The sequence below is a fragment of the Gopherus evgoodei genome, chromosome 4, assembly GCF_007399415.2.
Source record: "Gopherus evgoodei ecotype Sinaloan lineage chromosome 4, rGopEvg1_v1.p, whole genome shotgun sequence".
NCBI lineage: Eukaryota > Metazoa > Chordata > Testudines > Testudinidae > Gopherus > Gopherus evgoodei.
Genome location: NC_044325.1, coordinates 150,398,881 through 150,414,525, shown reverse-complemented (window position 1 = coordinate 150,414,525; position 15,645 = coordinate 150,398,881). Strand labels below are relative to the sequence as shown.

General features: G+C 52.1%; 1 protein-coding gene across 5 annotated transcripts; it reads right to left on the bottom strand.

The window, feature by feature from the left end:
• Positions 1-4,919: 4,919 nt before the first annotated feature.
• Positions 4,920-15,030, bottom strand: SERPING1 (serpin family G member 1). 5 transcript variants are annotated; one of them, XM_030561868.1, is made up of 8 exons: positions 14,910-15,030; positions 14,121-14,176; positions 11,973-12,720; positions 10,052-10,189; positions 9,117-9,320; positions 8,617-8,759; positions 6,614-6,833; positions 4,920-5,902 (listed from the first exon to the last, which is right to left on the bottom strand). In XM_030561868.1, the coding sequence occupies exons 1-8, from the start codon at positions 15,013-15,015 to the stop codon at positions 5,652-5,654; spliced, it is 1,866 nt and encodes a 621-aa protein (XP_030417728.1). In that variant the 5' UTR covers positions 15,016-15,030; the 3' UTR covers positions 4,920-5,651. The 5 variants fall into 5 exon arrangements, with proteins under 5 accessions (XP_030417728.1, XP_030417729.1, XP_030417730.1 ...); XM_030561869.1 differs by having other exon boundaries at positions 11,973-12,717; XM_030561870.1 differs by lacking the exon at positions 14,910-15,030 and adding an exon at positions 14,632-14,837.
• Between the last annotated feature and the right edge of the window lie 615 nt (positions 15,031-15,645).

Sequence of the window (15,645 nt, the reverse complement as noted above, 5' to 3'; positions counted from 1 at the left end):
GACCCTCCCAGGGCTCCCACCCGCCCATCCCCTCATCATGCATCTCCATGCTTGCAGGAAGAGGGTTACAAAGATGGAGAAAAGAGGAGCCGTGTCTGCCTCCCGACGAGCAGAGAGGCCAGTGACGGGGCCACACAGCTGGTAAGGAGACCCATGGACCTTCCCAGCGCGGGCAGGAGATGCCTGGTGACTTGGAGGGGCAAGGCTGGCCCCCAGCAGGATTGAGATCTTCCAGCGTAAATGCCAGGTCATTGGCCTCTCAGGGGTCGCACTTGGGACCTGCAAGCCTGCACTTCTCCTGCCTGAGCTAAGGGGCCCTACTGCGTTGTCTGAGACTGTAGCCAATCTCTACAGGCAACTGAGCCCTCATGAGAGGGGACAGAGCCCTGCACGGCATGGGGGTGGGTTACACTTCCCTTCCTCTGGGTCTGGTAGGCTGCTGAACACCTGCCCTCTTAGCCCATGTCTCCCTCCAAAGGGAGCAGGGGCAAAACACCCTGGGGCTTGGTTCTCCCACTGTTACCGCCTCATATCAGCTCCTGCCATGGGGGAATCGGTCAGAGCCCTGACCCTCACCATCCTCCTGTTTTGAAAGGCGGATTGCCTCAGCGCCTGTTTCACTGGGAGGTCAGGGAGGCCCGAGGTGGGGACTGAGGAGGTGCTGGAGAGCTCATTATAGCTAACAAAGTCTCATTGTGGGATCATCACCCCCTGTGAGCAGAGGGGGAAACTGAGGCATGGACAGGGATAGGGACTTTCCTGAGGTCATGTGGTGAGCTTGGAATGGAACCTAGGAGTCCTGACTCATAGGCCCAATAACTAGACAGCCAATAACCATAAAGCAGGAGGAAGACTCCCCAAGGTGGCTAGTCAGGGCTCCGCTGTGCCAGGGGCTGTACAGACAGAATAAAGAGCAGGACTGTGGGTCGGATCCTTTTTGGAGCTCCCTGGACAAGGGTGGGAGCTAACTCTGCGAGTGCTGACCCCTCTCCTCTCCCATGCCACAGGACACGATCAGCACCCGGCTGTGCCAGTACAATGCCTGCTTGAGGCACCTGGCAAACAGCTTCTGGGGGACGAATCAGCTGCCGCACAGCATCACCAGTGGCATGAGCCTCTGCCAGCGCCAGCTCTCCCACCTCAGAAACACCATCAGCAAGATGAAGGTAAAGGAGCCCATACCCCTGCCCTGGGACAGTGCTATAGCCTGCCGATAAACCATGGGAGAAACCATTGCTGCCTTTAGCTGTGGGAGGAAGCAGAGCTGACATGTCTTTGCAGGTGTTTTATTCTGCATGTGATTATCACTGCAGATTGGTATGCAGAGAGCTGGTGCCTTGTGAATAAAGCCCTAGGCTGGGATCCAGGAGATGGCAGTTCAATTTTTGGCTCTACCACAGGCTCCCTGTGAGACCTTGATCTCAGGGCTGGATTAATGCAGCCCTGAATACCCCTCTCCCCCTGTGATGCAGTGGTAATAAGGGCCTCTCTTGAGAGGTGGTGGAGTCCCCCCTAGCCAGTGGGGTCACTCTCCTTGGGAGATGAGGAACAGGGGCAAAAATAGTCTGTGATCATGTCATCGGAGCCTGTATCATGATGCACATGGCTAAGGGACTGAATTAAGGTTTCAGGGGCAGCTTTAATTTTGCTATTTCCTAACTGTTGAATGATTGACTTTGTGACCTTCGCATTCTTTTAATGTAGCTTTTATGGATATAATTTCCTAGGAACTTCAAAAATTACTAGAGGCGGAGGGAACAGATATCCCCCAGTGGAACCATTTTGATCCTAGCCTCAGCCATCAGCAGGGTTGGAACGTTTAGATCCACCACACAGAGCTCAGCCTCTGAAGCTAGCGGAGTAGGTGGGCGCAGTGGTAGGCTGTTATCTTCCAAAAGACTCAGGCACTAAGACCATAAGAACGGCCATACTCAGTCAGACCAATGGTCCATCTAGCCCAGTATGCTTCAGAGGGAATTAACAGAACAGGGCACATACCGAATGATCCATCCCGTCGCCCAGTCCCAGCTCCTGGCAATCAGAGGGTTAGGGACACCCAGAGCATGGGGTTGTGTCTCTGACCATCTTGGCTAATAGCCATCAATGGGCCTAACCTCCATGAACATATCTAATTTTTTTCTGAACCCCGTTATATTTCCGGCCTTCACAACATCCCCTGGCAACAAGTTTCACAGCATGGCTGTGTGTTGGGTGAAGAGGGGGTTGGGACATGTGATCAGTGGGTTTTGCAGCTATTGGATGGCAGCAGAGGAATAGTGAGACTCAGGATGCCTGAGTTCCACTGCAGGCTCTGGAGGGGATAGAGCCTAGTGGTTATAGACCTACTGCCCTGTCCCCCCTTTGCACCCTCTGACTACGGCAACTCCTTCATCCTATCCACTCTCAGGCAGCTTCTGCCTTCCCCTCCCACGCTGCCTGGGCACCAACAGGGGAGCACGGGGAGTACGGGAGAGACAGGTTCTCTGCTCAGTTCCAGCAGTGCAGTGGCTCCTGGCAGCCAAGAGCAGAAATTGTAGGGAAAGTGTTGCTGAGCACCTGCTTCCCTGGGCTGGTTGGAGCATGCTCAGTGCAGACATTTTAGCTGCCTAATTCTTAGACTCTGCTGAGCATATGCAAGATGTATAAGTAGGTCAAATTTAGGTGGATTTTCACAGAAACAAAGTCCAGCCCTCTTGCGAGTATTCCTCTAATCACCAGACCACACGCCTCTATTCTAGAGTCAAGAAGAGAAGCCAGGAGTCGAGATCACCTAACGGTCTCCTGCTGTGTGACCCGCCATGAAGGCTATGCTGTGATGAGAGCTGGGAAAATGATAGATTTTTTTTTGGTTCATTGGTCACTCGGAAAAGTTGGGAGAAAAAAATCTGTCAGGTTGGCCCCAAGCCAAACATTTCCAAAATTTGTGGTGGACTGAAAAAATCGAAAAGAAAAGGGTTGTTTTGGGTCAAATCATATGTTTTGTTATGACAACATTGAAACATTTTTGATATTGACCATTTTTGTTACAAAATAAACTGAAAGGGCATTTTTTTAATGAAAAGTCTTTTTAAACTGAAAAATCAAAATGTTTTGAGCTTTTTTTTTGTTTGTTTTTCCCCCCAAACAAACAATTTGGTGAAACTAGCATAAATTCATGAAATATTTCCAGCTCGTTGAATTTGCATTTTTCTCCAGCCGAAGACAGTTTTGGCTGAAAAATATCACCGAGTTCTAGTCAAGCCTCCAGAGTCACTGACTGAATGTTATTGCTGTAACACCTGAGAAAGGGAACTGTGGCGAAGATCTAAAGACCAAAGGTTCAAACATCCATGCCGGGAGCCGTCACGGGCTTTTCTGTTTATCTCATTCCCTGATTTATAAACCTGGTTTATTTCATTTGCCTGACACAGACTTTCCCTTTCCAAGTGGTTTGATGGCTGGGGAATGTGGTGATCTGCCAGGCATACGGAGTGACCTGCAGCAAAATCCAGGTGTTCTATAGTTTGGTGACTCTCGGAGGGGCGATCTCCTGACATTTCATTCTCCCTCTCTCTCTTTTTGTTCTGCCCAGCAGCCACCAGCAGCACCGTACCCATCCTTCTGCGAAGTGGCCTGGCCCTTTGCTGGCACTGGGTGGAGGGAGATCACCACCGGGCCCCAGCTCTCCAAGGAGCTTCTGGAGTACTTGAAGGAACTGCAGTTCCCCTGTGGCTGAAGACACATTTTTGTGCAGTGTGTGTGTGTGTATGCGTGCAAAAGGCAGGGGTAGGGGGTGAGTGTGTTTGTGCATTGCTCTGCGTATGTGTGTGCATGTGTGTGGAGGGACAGTTGAGACCATGGGTCGAATTTTCCAACATGCCTGTATGATGAAGTCATTTCAGCTCCAGACTTTCATTGATTTCAACAGAAGTGAGACGCCCCCTTTGTGGCTCTGGGCCTAAGTCCCATCTCTGAAAGAGACAGACACAGGTGCTCAGTCTCACTGAGACTCTGGCTCCTGAGGGCCTGAATCACTTTTGAAGATAGGATTTAGGAGCCTGGGTCACTCAGACACTTTGGAAAACGCACCCAGTGCTCCAAGCCCAGCTGGAAACCAAAAGCACTTTTGAAGTGATGAATGGGGCTCACGAGAACAAGAGGAATACGCTCTCCTGCACCCCTTGGTGCGTGACTGTGCATCTCTCCAACCATGCTACTAATAATTATATTTAATATCTATTGCCTCTCTCACCTTCCCACCGGGATGTGGCCCCACGAGGTGACTGTGGTGGTGAGTATATTTTTAAATAAAACACATCTTTTCTAGTCCTGCGACCATGGTATACCTGCAGCTCATCCCTTTGGCTCATTTGCATACAACACTCCAGCTGGCTGGCTGGATATAGCGCAGCGGAATCTGCTCAGCCCTCCTCTTGGCCAATCCAAGCGCTACATGCTAATTTCCCCTTGCCTCTGAAGCGTACCACTGGAAGGCCAGGCCAATGGGTGGCGCCCCAGCTGTCAAGCTACTATACCACCTGGAGGGTGGAGTAGGGCTGCCCCACTGGCTATGGTGCTAAATATGGGGATTCCTTAGGGCAAGAAGAGAGATGGAGTGGAGGGCAGTGAGGGGCAGAGGGAGGCATCTGTGGGTATTATGGGATCTCTCATGTACATGTATGTAGCTCATACTAGGATCTTGGCCTAGGAAATCCTTGAGTCAGTTCCCTCCAGGGGAATTCAGTGTGACAACAACTTGTGTGGGTGGTGACTAGATCTGGATAATGACCCCTCAAGATGTTACCCTTGTGCCCCTACATTTACCATCCAGGGAGGTAACTGGACTAGTGGAATCACCTCCTCCACTCCATAATGTTTGCCCTCACGCAGCCCTTCTGGCAGCAGGCACTCTGGAAAGTGAGAAGGAGAGGCCAGGAAGCCAAAGTTTTCAGAGTTTATTTACTGTTGGAAGAGGCAGCGGGGGCTGTGAGGGGGACAGAGTTGAGGGAGTGGGGAGAAGGGACCCCCCCACAACTCAGCTCTTCCCTGTACATTTCAGAAGATCCGAGCCTGGGATGGTCACAGGCTACAGACAGTCAAGTGAGGAGAGGGAGGAACAAAGGGGCTGAGGGGAGAAGAGAGAGGGAGACAGAAGGAAAATCCAGAGAGAACAGACTGTGGCGATGAATGAGGTGTATTGGGAGATAGCTAGATAGAAGCTACGTATTGGGGATGCATGGATAGATAATAATAATCCCTAGCTCATCTACAGCCCTTTCCATCAGCAGATCTTTAGTGCTTTACAGAGCAGGTCAGGATCATTATCCCCATTTTGTGGATGGGGAAACTGAGGCATGGAGCTAGACCATCTCTCGATCTAGGACGCCTAACAGCAGAACCTAGGTCTCTGAGAGTCCCAGTCCACTGTGTTAACCGCTAGGCTACACTGCCTCCCAGGTCAGTCCCTTGATAGATGCTGTGTGGAATTGATAGCGAAGTAGAAGGGAGTGCATGGGGATGAATGGATGGTTATATATGGAGGGGGAGAGAGAGAGACAGATATTCCCCCCCTCAAAGCGTCACAGCCAAGCAGCACTCCGTGGGCACCCTGTTCAGTGCCTGTGGCACCAGGGCATACCATACAAGTGGCACTGGGTGTGGAGAGGGTTGGTTCACACTCTGGGGTCATTGACATGACCCATGAAGATGGGGAAGCTGTGGTCATCATTCCACAGCACGAAGAGGAAGGGCTGCTGCACATCGAAGACCCAGGCAGTGCGGGCCACCGAAAAGGCCGTGGCAGCCGCGGCCTCCACCCCTTCCTCGTTCAGCTCCAGCATGGCCCGATGCCGGGCACTCGTCACGAATAGATCTTCTGCCTCTGAGATTCCGCACAGGTTCGAATCATAGAAAATGCCATAGTCTGGAGAACAGACAGAGAAGGGAGGAGGTAGGAACCACCCCTCAGGGCACAGGAGTCTGCTCCAGTCCTGGAGACCCTCCTCCAGGGTAGACACCAGTGCCAGAGATCAACCTTGGAGATGGGCCATTCAGAACCAGGGGAGCCCACGATACGTCCAGTGGTCTCATGGGACCAAGAGACATGGGACTGATCAGCTATGGGAATGGGTCATTCCAAACCAAGGGAGCCTGTGATGTGTCCAAAAGTCAAATGAAGCCAATAGACATTGGTGTGATGGATCAGCCCTGGAGATGGGTCACTCAGAACCAGGTGTCATGATCCACCCAGCAGTCTCACATATCCTTCAGACATGGGATAGATCGATCAAGGAAATGGGTCACTCAGAACCAGGGAGCTGCGGGGGTGGGGGGGCGCGCGGAGTATCCATGGTGTGTCCACTGGTCTCACAGACCCCATAGACACTGGCGTGGTGGATTAGCCATGGGAATGGGTCCCTCAGAAGTAGCGGTCCGATGCCACCCCTCAGGAAATGACAGCATTGCTCAATCATTCCCCTCCAGGAAGTGATATCACAACCCAACACCCCTGCTCTGATGTCCCTTCCTCCCCACAGGGGAGAGGGCTCTCTTGCCTCTTCCCCTCTCACCCCTCGTACCCCCTCAGCCCAGCCCCCACTGCCGCCATCCACCACCCGCCCAGCACCATCCTTACCCATCTCCACCAAGATGTCCATGAGGTCCTGGGAGCTGTCCAGCTTCAACTTGGGCAGACTCACCACGGTGGGCTTGAAGGGGACACCCATCAGCTTCTTCATCACTGCAGCGAAGGTCTCTTTGGTCAGCTTCTGCTCCACCTGGGCAAGCATCTGGGACACATGCTGGGGCACGATGACTATGAGGCTCATGTTGTGGGACAGCTGCAGCCGGCCAACCTTGGGGGAATACGACACAAAGGCCTCTCTGTGCTGAGGGCCTGTCCTAAGCCCCAATCAAATGTCCCTTTCTCCTGTCCATCCCTTCATGTGCCACAGCTGGGCCCTCATCACCGCATCCCCCTATTCTTGGAGTCCTTCTAATGGGACCTCCAAGCCACCTGTGGGCATGAACCAGCATCATACCACTGACTGCCGTCTTGGGAGCTGCGCCTACACCTACACTGCACCACCAACTGCAACCCCTGCGAGCCAGGGCATGGGTACATGATGTCTTTGCTGTCCCACTCTCCATCTCTGGAACACTATCCAGTTCTCACACATGCTTTTGTGTCCCCAAGTCCCGCTCCCGTTCCGTTCTTGGTCCCGCCCACTCCCATGCCTGGGCAATTAGGGCTGAGCGACACTTTTTCATCAAATCATTTTTCCCCTCCAAGGGAGCTGGCATTTTTCAACCACGTTTCCTCCAAAACTTCCTGCCAAATATATTTTTGGACAAAACAGTAGAAAATGAACATTTTCCATTAAATGCTTTCAGGTTTCAAAAGCCAAAAATGCTTCTAACTTTTTTTTTTAACTGAAAAATTATTTTTTGCAAAAATCAAATTAAAAAAGTGTTTAAAACCAAAAAAAAAAAACCCACTTATTTTTATGTAAAACTATTTTTTTTAACCAAAACCTGTTTTGTTCAAACCAAAAACCAATTTGGTTTCTTACTGAAATTTCCCCCCCAATAAACAACTGATTTCCTTTATAACAGAAAACTGATTTTTTTAACCAAAAACAATTAGAATGTTGTTTTTACCAAAAACGTTTACTTTCTACCCAAAAATTAATTAAAAGGACAAAAAAGATTTCTTAAAGAAAACCAATTTAAAAAAAAAATTCTTGCCAGAAACCAATTTTCTTTCTAAACAAAACGCAGTTGTTTTAGAGCACTAAACTCAGTTTTTTCCCTGCTAACAACTGATTTGCTTTCTAACAAAAAACCCCCTGATTTGCTGACAAATTAAAATGTGTTAGTTTCTCATTTAAAAAAGTCAAGGCCAAACAAACGCCGCCGCGCCCCTGCCCTCACCCCCCCCCCAAAATCTTTGAAAAATGTGTTGCCTGAAAATCATGAAGGAAACAACCATTTTTGGACTCTTGGTATTTTGTGACCAGTTCAGCTTATAATGCTAGGGTCAGATGGAAATGTGGGACAATAAAGACTTGCAGTCGTCATGCTGGCCACCCTCTCTTAGGATCTTATCCCAGCACCCAATATCTGAGCACGTTGCATGTAAAACCAATGCTCTACTGGAGAAAAAACTTCCCAGGCAATGACTGGACCCACGCTCTGTGGAGCCACGGATATTGGATGCCATGAGTTGAGAGTCCTCAGCTTGAGATCTCCACCTGCACACTGAGCCTGCTATTTTGAGATGCTGGCTTCACTCGGATGAGATGGGAGGTGGGGAGGGGAGAGGAGTGTGGAGTGGGGGGCATAGGGGTAGGGTGACCAGATGTCCCATTTTTAAAGGGACAGTCCAATTTTTTGGGACTTTTTCTTATATAGGCACCTATTACTCCCCCACCTTGTCCCATTTTTTTCACAGTCGCTGTCTGGTCACCCTACATAGGGGACATCATTAAGTGACATTATGGAGGAGGTGCAATGGGGTGGAAAATAAGGAGACAGTGGAGGGGAGAAGGAGGTGAAAGTGGAGTTGCCATTGGAAGGTGGGCAAGGCAGGGGCCAAGAGGGGAGGGGATGTGGCACAGAGCACCCACGGGAGCTCACCTTGGCCTGCAGGCTGGGGTCATTGAAGAAGGCCAGCGGGTACTTCTTGCTGGTCATCATGGGCACCTGGATGGGGGCCTGGCCCGGGCGGTAGAACGTCTCATTCACTGTGTTCTTCACTTTAAAGGTCGTCTTCCACTTGGCTGGAGGGCGAAAGGACAGGGAGATGTAGCCAGGGAGCACCCTCAATGCGGGGGTATCCCAGAGGAGTCCCTCAAGGGCAGGGGGCTTGAGGGGATGGGCAGTCTGGAGGAGTCCCTCGGGGCAGAGAGCTCCAGGTGGGCTCCCTGGGATCTAGGATATCTCAGGGGACTGATCCCAGTGGGTGCATGTGTTGCAGGGGTGAGTCTAACAGGAGTGGCAGAGGGAGTGTGTCCCTGGAGACTTGGATATTGGGGGGGGGGTGGGCAGGTCCAAGGGACCCGGGTTACTGGAGGGAATGTAGGGGGGCAGGGGAGCCGGTCCTGGGCATGGCATGGTGCAATGCGCCCCTCCCTTACACTGGAAATAGACAGCGTTGAGCAGCACCAGCTGGACGTCAGGCTCCAGCTCCTTCAGCAGCCTCTTGATCTTGCCCTTGGTCACGTCTTTCACCCACTTGTTGATGAATCGCAGGTCCTGGGTCTCGTTGCCACTGAGCACATGGGGCCGGCTGTTGTAGAAGCGCAGCGACTGGTTGCGGAAGGCTTCGTTCAGGGGCAGGCCTGCAAGCCGGGAAGGCAAGGGGATGAGGAATCCAATGCCACCATGTGAAGCCCTCAAACTCCCCTCTGCCATCTGGGCAACACCAACCTCCCCTTATTCCTATTCCCTAACCATGTCGCAAACCCTCTTCCTGACCAAAGGAAATTAGACAACCCCTCGCCCCTCCCGGTGCCTCAGTTTCCCCATCTGTAAGATCAGCCTCTCTGCTGAGCAGCATTAGATGCTGGGGCCCTGCAGGGGAAATCGTGAAGGGATAACTTGTTTATTTACACTATCTCCACCTGTCCTGGAATGGGGTGGTCACAAAGAGCACTCAGGCTAATCCTCTGTTTCAGAGATCCCAGTCCGGACTCCAACGCCCACTTCCCAGGAAGCAAGTCTGTCCCCAGAATCAACTCTAGTTACAGACATTAAGGCAGAGAGCAAAGCTTCTGCTGTTTGTAACAGCTTCTCCCAAAAAGAAGCTGGATTACAAAACTAACAGCAACACAGCATGTCTCCAAAGCCTGAACACTTGTTTGCATGCTAAAAAATTTTTTTAAAAAAGAGCTTCTAAGACTCTGTGCAATAGTGCTGCCTTGGGACCCCTGCCATGACAATACATCCTTCTCTGAAGACATGCTGGGGAGGGGGAGCTGGAAAGTGCTTTGAGATTCTCAGAGGGAAGAGCAAAGCATTGACATTTCTCTGCTGACCTGAGTGCCAACGCGAAGCCCTCATGCCCACTCACCTTGGCGGAGGAAGAGCTCTGAGGCCGAGATCAAGGGCTGCGATTTGACAAGCCGCTGCAGTGAAGCGTGGACGCAGATGAGATCTGAGGGGTAGGAGAGGATGGACTCCAGCCGCTCTTTGGTTTCGCCCCGGGCCCCTGTGTGAGAAGAACAAGTTCTCAGATGGGAGGGTGAGGATTGACAGGGCTGGGGAAAGGGGCAAGGGCCACTCCTGCAGGGGGACTGGCCTTGGATAATTCGGTATGTGGGTGGCACAGGGGGCTGGGCTGGAGACTCATCCTCATGGGATTGTCTGGTCTCTGGGGTTTCCTTGGTTGGCCGGGCCTCTCCTTCTCATCAGGGGCTCTCAGTACCATACACGGTGGTTGTGCGTGTGTGAAACGGTCGTGTCTGTGCATGCAGTGGTTGTGTGCATAACGGTTGTGCATGAGATGGTAGAGTGAGCACGCAATGGTTGTGTGTGTGTGTGCACGCATGATGGCTATTTGGGCCTGTGATGTTTGTGTGGACATGTCTGTGCGATGACTGTGTGTGTGTGTGTGAGAGAGAGAGAGATGGTGTGATGGGAGTCTGACAGCTGGATGCGGGCGTGATGAGTTTGTATGTGATGGCTGTGTGCATGCAATGTGTGTATGTGTGTGAGACGGCTGTGGGTGTGATAGGTTTGATAGTGCACAATGGGGATGTGTGTGATGACTGTGTGTGCGCACACTGGTTTTGTGTGCTATGGTTATGTGTTTGACGAGTGTGTGCGTGCCATGGGTGTTTACACATGATGGGTGTTTTTGTGGTGGCTGTTTGTGAGCATGTATGACAGGTGTGTGCATGCACTGTGTGTGTGACAGCTGTGTGTATGCACTCTGGGTGAGTGTATGACGATTGTGTGTGTGTGATGGATATTTGTGTGACAGCTGGGAGGGTATGCATGCACAATGGGGGTGTATATGTGACAGGTGCATGTGCAGGCTGGGTGTGCGTATGATGGGTGTGTGTGTGTGCACGTGATGGGTATGTGTGTGACAGCTGTGGGTATGCGTAATGGGTGTATGTGTGATGGGTGAGTGTGATGTCTTTGACTGAGTATATGTGATAGGTGTATGTATGAGAGATATGTGCGCAACATTTGTGGGTATGTGTGAGAGGTGTATGTATGATGTGTGTGTATGAGCTGTGGGTATGTGTTATGGGTGTATGTGTGAGAGGTGTGTGTGAAGGCTGCGTGTATGTGTGACAGGTGTGTGTGTGACAGATGATGGTACATGTGGAAGGTGTGTGTGTGGCTGGTGTGTGCGCGGCTGGTGTGTGTGCAACAGCTGTGGGTATACATGATAGGTGTATGTATGGTGTGTGCATGTATGAAGGCTGTGGATATGCGTGATGTATGAATATGTGACAGGTGCGTGTGTGGCAGCTCCGGGTATGTGTGATAGGTGTGTGTGTGATACCTGTGGGTATGCGTGATGAGTGGATGTGTGTGTGTGAAGGTTGGGTGTATGCATGAAAGGTGTGTGTGAGATAGCTGTGGGTATGTGTGATAGGTTTATGTACGGGGTGTGTGTGTGTGCATGTGTGTGTGTGAGAGAGAGAGAGAGAGAGACAGCTGTGGGCATGTGTGATGTGTGTGTGTGAGAGTTGTGTGTGTGAAGGCTAGGTGTCTGTGTGACAGGTGTGGGTATGTGTGATGGGTGTATGTGTGACAGATGTGGGTACTCGTGGTAGGTGTATGTGTGGCTGGTATGTGTGCAACAGCTGTGGGTATGCATGATAGGTGTATGTACAACAGGCGTGTGTGTGTATGTATGTGACAGCTGCGGGTATGTGTGACGGGTGCATATGTGACAGGTGTGTGTGTATGACAGCTGCATCTGCGTGTGCGATGACTGTGTGTGCGACTGCTGTGTATGTGTGCACTGCCCTTACCCAGCAAGAGATGCGAGAGTGCCAGGGCCACACTGAAGGGCGAGAAGACCACGTTGGAGCCAGTGCCTTCCACCTTCACCAATTTTGAATAGAAATTCAGTGCAAAATCAGTCAGCGCTGTAGCCACCCTGGGGCTCTCCTCCTTGGAGTCGTCCCCACAGCTTCCCCAGGGGTCACTGGGTGGGCACCGCTGCGGTGTTGTAACAGGCGCCGTAGTGGCCTCAGTGGTGGGTGCTGCAGTGGGCTCCTTGGTTGATTCCTTGGCCGACTCCTTTTCAAGCTCCTTGGCTGGCTCCTTGTCTGACTTCTCGTCAAGCCCCTTGTCTGGCTTCTTGGCCAGTTCCTTGTCTGGCTTCCTGTCCAGCTCCATGGTACTCTGGATCTCTGATATATGTCTCTCAGGGACCCCTCCCGGGCCACTCATGCCAGTAGCTCGATCAGCCTCCTCTTCCCCTTCTGTCACGCTGGAGGCAACTTCGCAACCTGTGGACTCCTCTCCCCCTGGCCCTTCCTGCACCAGTCCCTGCTGGGTCTCCTGCCCCTCCCCCTCTCCCTCATCCTCCCCTCCCTTCCCCAAGGTTTGTTCGGGGCCTTCCCTGGTCTGCGGAGCTTCTTGACAAATCATAGCCTCCTGGCGGGTCCCATTGTTGGCCTCCTCATCTTCTGTGGAGTTGTGGGCAGTAGCTTGTTGGGGGATCTTGGAAGCAGGGCACTGTTTGTCCCCTTCTGCCCCATTCAGCCAATCCTGCTGTGCCAACACCATAGAGGAAAGGAGAAGGATCCATCAGATAAGCGAAATCCAAGGCCCAAGAGGTGTGATTGGATCTAGTACCAACTAAGGGGTGATTCTCTGCCCCTTGCCCCTCAGGAACTGCCTGACTCTCCCCAGCTGGAGATTCCTTTGAGTGGGGAAATCCTCAAGGGTGGAGCTACAGGGAAATTCCTAGGAGGCGGAGTTTCCAGGAGGCAGAGCTGGGGTGGCGTTTCCAGGAGGTGGAGCATTGGGGGAGTGGGTGCGGCCAGAGCACACCACTCCAGTCAATATTCTTTGATCAAAACGTTTTTTCAACAAAAAAAATGGCTTTTTAATCAAAATGGCATTTCTGGGGTGTGTGTGTGGGGGGGGAATCTCCATTTTTGGATGACGGGGGCGGTTAGAAACCCAATTTTTCAGTTTTCAGCCACCAAAAACTGAAAAATTTCAGGACTTAAGTGAAAATGTTCAGTGAAAGCAAATATTTCTGTCCAACTGGCTAAAGTTTTTTGCTTTCCGGTTGCCAGAAACCAAAACATTTTCAGTCACCAAAAACCATCATTTCCCCCAGTTTTAGGTTTTTGCTGAAATAAATGAAACGTCAGAAAACATTACAGTTTTCAGCAATGAAAACAAGTAACACTCCCCTTGGGGGGAGAGATAGCTCAGTGGTTTGAGCATTTGCCTGCTAAATCCCAGGGTGTGAGCTTAATCCTTGAGAGGGCCATTTGGGGCAAAAATCTGTCTGGGGGTTGGTCCCTGCTCTGAGCAGGGGGTTGGACTAGATGACCTCCTGAGGTCCCTTCCAATCCTGATATTCTATGAAACATCTCAGGAGGAAAACTTTCAATAAACCCCCAAAATTTTGCCCAAGCAGGTGAACATTTTGGCATTTCCAGTGCCTTAAAACCCCCTAGTTTTGGGAAACTGTTCTAGCTTTGGCGGCCAAACATGGAATTTATTTTCCATTTTTTTTTTTTGGTTAATAAAACCCCAAAAGGTTTTGCAGAAAAATATAGGCAAAAATGAAAGAAAATGGTTCTTTTTGCCAATTGTTTTGAAGGTTTAATAAATCAAACATCCTCCACATCCAGAACACTGACCATCCCCAGATGGGCACTTACCAGTTGGCATAGTTCAGAGCAACCCCCAGGCTGCTCCAGTCTGTGCCAGGATTGGGGCAGAGTTGGGCAAAGACGCAGGATGCTATGCTGTGCCCACTGGCTCTGGCCCTGTAGTCTAAAGAGTGGGATTTGTGGCAATGGAGCTGGTGCTCAGCACCTCTATATCTCCAGCCCTAGGGTCCTTGGAGCACTCATCTCCAGCACTCAATGGGTTAAACTCCCCACTCCCCAGGAAGGACAAGGCTCCCCCAGCACGGAGGATTGACTCACGCCTGCGAAGGTCACCAACCACACCAGGATCAACCAGCTCTTCATGGCAACGAATCCTGCCAAAGCAATGCCCAGAAGTCAGTGAAAACCTTGACGCCCAGGTGCACCCCCTCCCACCGAAGTACAGTGCCCCTTCCTCTGCCTGCTGCACACAATGCCCTCTCCATTGCACTCCCTCGGCTTCTGTCTGGCCACCCCCTCTGTGCCAGTCTGTCTGTCCTGTCTCTCTGTTCCTGAGTCTCCACGTCTGTCTGCTCACCCCCTCTGCGCCTGTCTGTCCCCCACATCTCCATGTCAGTCTCTCCATCCTCCCCCTCTGTCTGTCTCCCCCACCTCCCTGCCTGCCTGTCCTTCCACACCTTGTCTGTTGTTCCCCCATCTCCCTGCTTGTCTGTCTGTCCATCCCTTCTGCCTATCTCCCCACTCTGTGCCTCTCTGAGTCTGTCTTTACCACTCTTCTGTGTCTGTCTGTCCCCCCCCTCCCCACTTGTCCGTGTGTCTGTCTGCGCACCTCTCTCTCTGCCTCCGTCTGTCCGCCTCCCCCTCTCTGTGTCGAACTCTGGGTCTTCCCATTCTGTCTCTTTCGCAATCTCTTATCACATGGCCAGTGTGGATGCTAGGTTCGCTCCCAGCAGCTCCCCACCCCTGTTGCTGAAAGGCTGAGCCAGGGAGTGGGAGGAACAGACACCAGATGCAGAAGAGAGAGAGAGAGAAAGAAGTAAGAAGGGATGACAGAGGTGAAAAAGGGCTGCAATCCGCTCATCTCCGAGCTCAGACCCAGAGCCCCACCTGCTCCCTGTGTTCTGGAGTGATCAGTGTCCAGACCTGAGCCCAGGCACTCAGGGCACAGAGGGCGGTTGGGGGGTGGAGCATGGGGTGGACGGGATGCACCCATTGGCTGGCCCCGGCCCCGGCCCGTTAAAAATTAAGGATGATTGATTCCTGGTGTGATTTCCCGTAAATCAGGGGGCAAGAGGGGTGGGCAGCAGCTCGTGCGGGGGAGGCACCGGATGGATTATCCAACTCTGTCAATGGTGCCAGCTGGAAACCAGGGCCTTGGCCCCTTCCCCTGAGTATAGCCCCCTCTTCCCACCCTGGGGCAGCAACTGGAGGCCAAAGGTACTGGCTTGAAGTGCTTTCCACATATACAGCAGGGGTGGGCAAACATTTGGCCCCAGGGCCCCACCAGATACAGAAATTGTGTGGAGGGCCAGGTAGGGAAGGCAGGAGGAGGCTATACCTCCCCAAACAGCGAGGCGTGGCCTGGCCCTCTATCCAACCCCCTGAAACCCACACCCCCATCCAATCTCTGCTCCTCGCCCCTATCCAATCTCCCCTGCTTCCCACCCCTATCCAATCTCCCCTGCTTCCCACCCCGACCACCCCTCCTGGGGTCCCCCCTCCAACCCTCCCTGCTCCCCCCACCCCATGTTATCTGTGGGGTGGGGGACAGGGGGCGTGTCCCGTGCTGGTTGGGCTGCTCTCCCCGGCAGTCGGGCAGGGCTCGCTCCCTGTCTGCGCTCGG

Coding starts and splice junctions, on each gene's coding strand:
- SERPING1 (XM_030561868.1), bottom strand. CDS start 15,015: ATGGGTGCATCCCGTCCACCCCATGCTCCACCCCCCAACCGCCCTCTG. Junction 8,760..9,116: donor CAACGCTGTCTATTTCCAGT/GTAAGGGAGGGG, acceptor TTCGCCCTCCAG/CCAAGTGGAAGACGACCTTT. Junction 5,903..6,613: donor GGACATCTTGGTGGAGATGG/GTAAGGATGGTG, acceptor TCTGTTCTCCAG/ACTATGGCATTTTCTATGAT.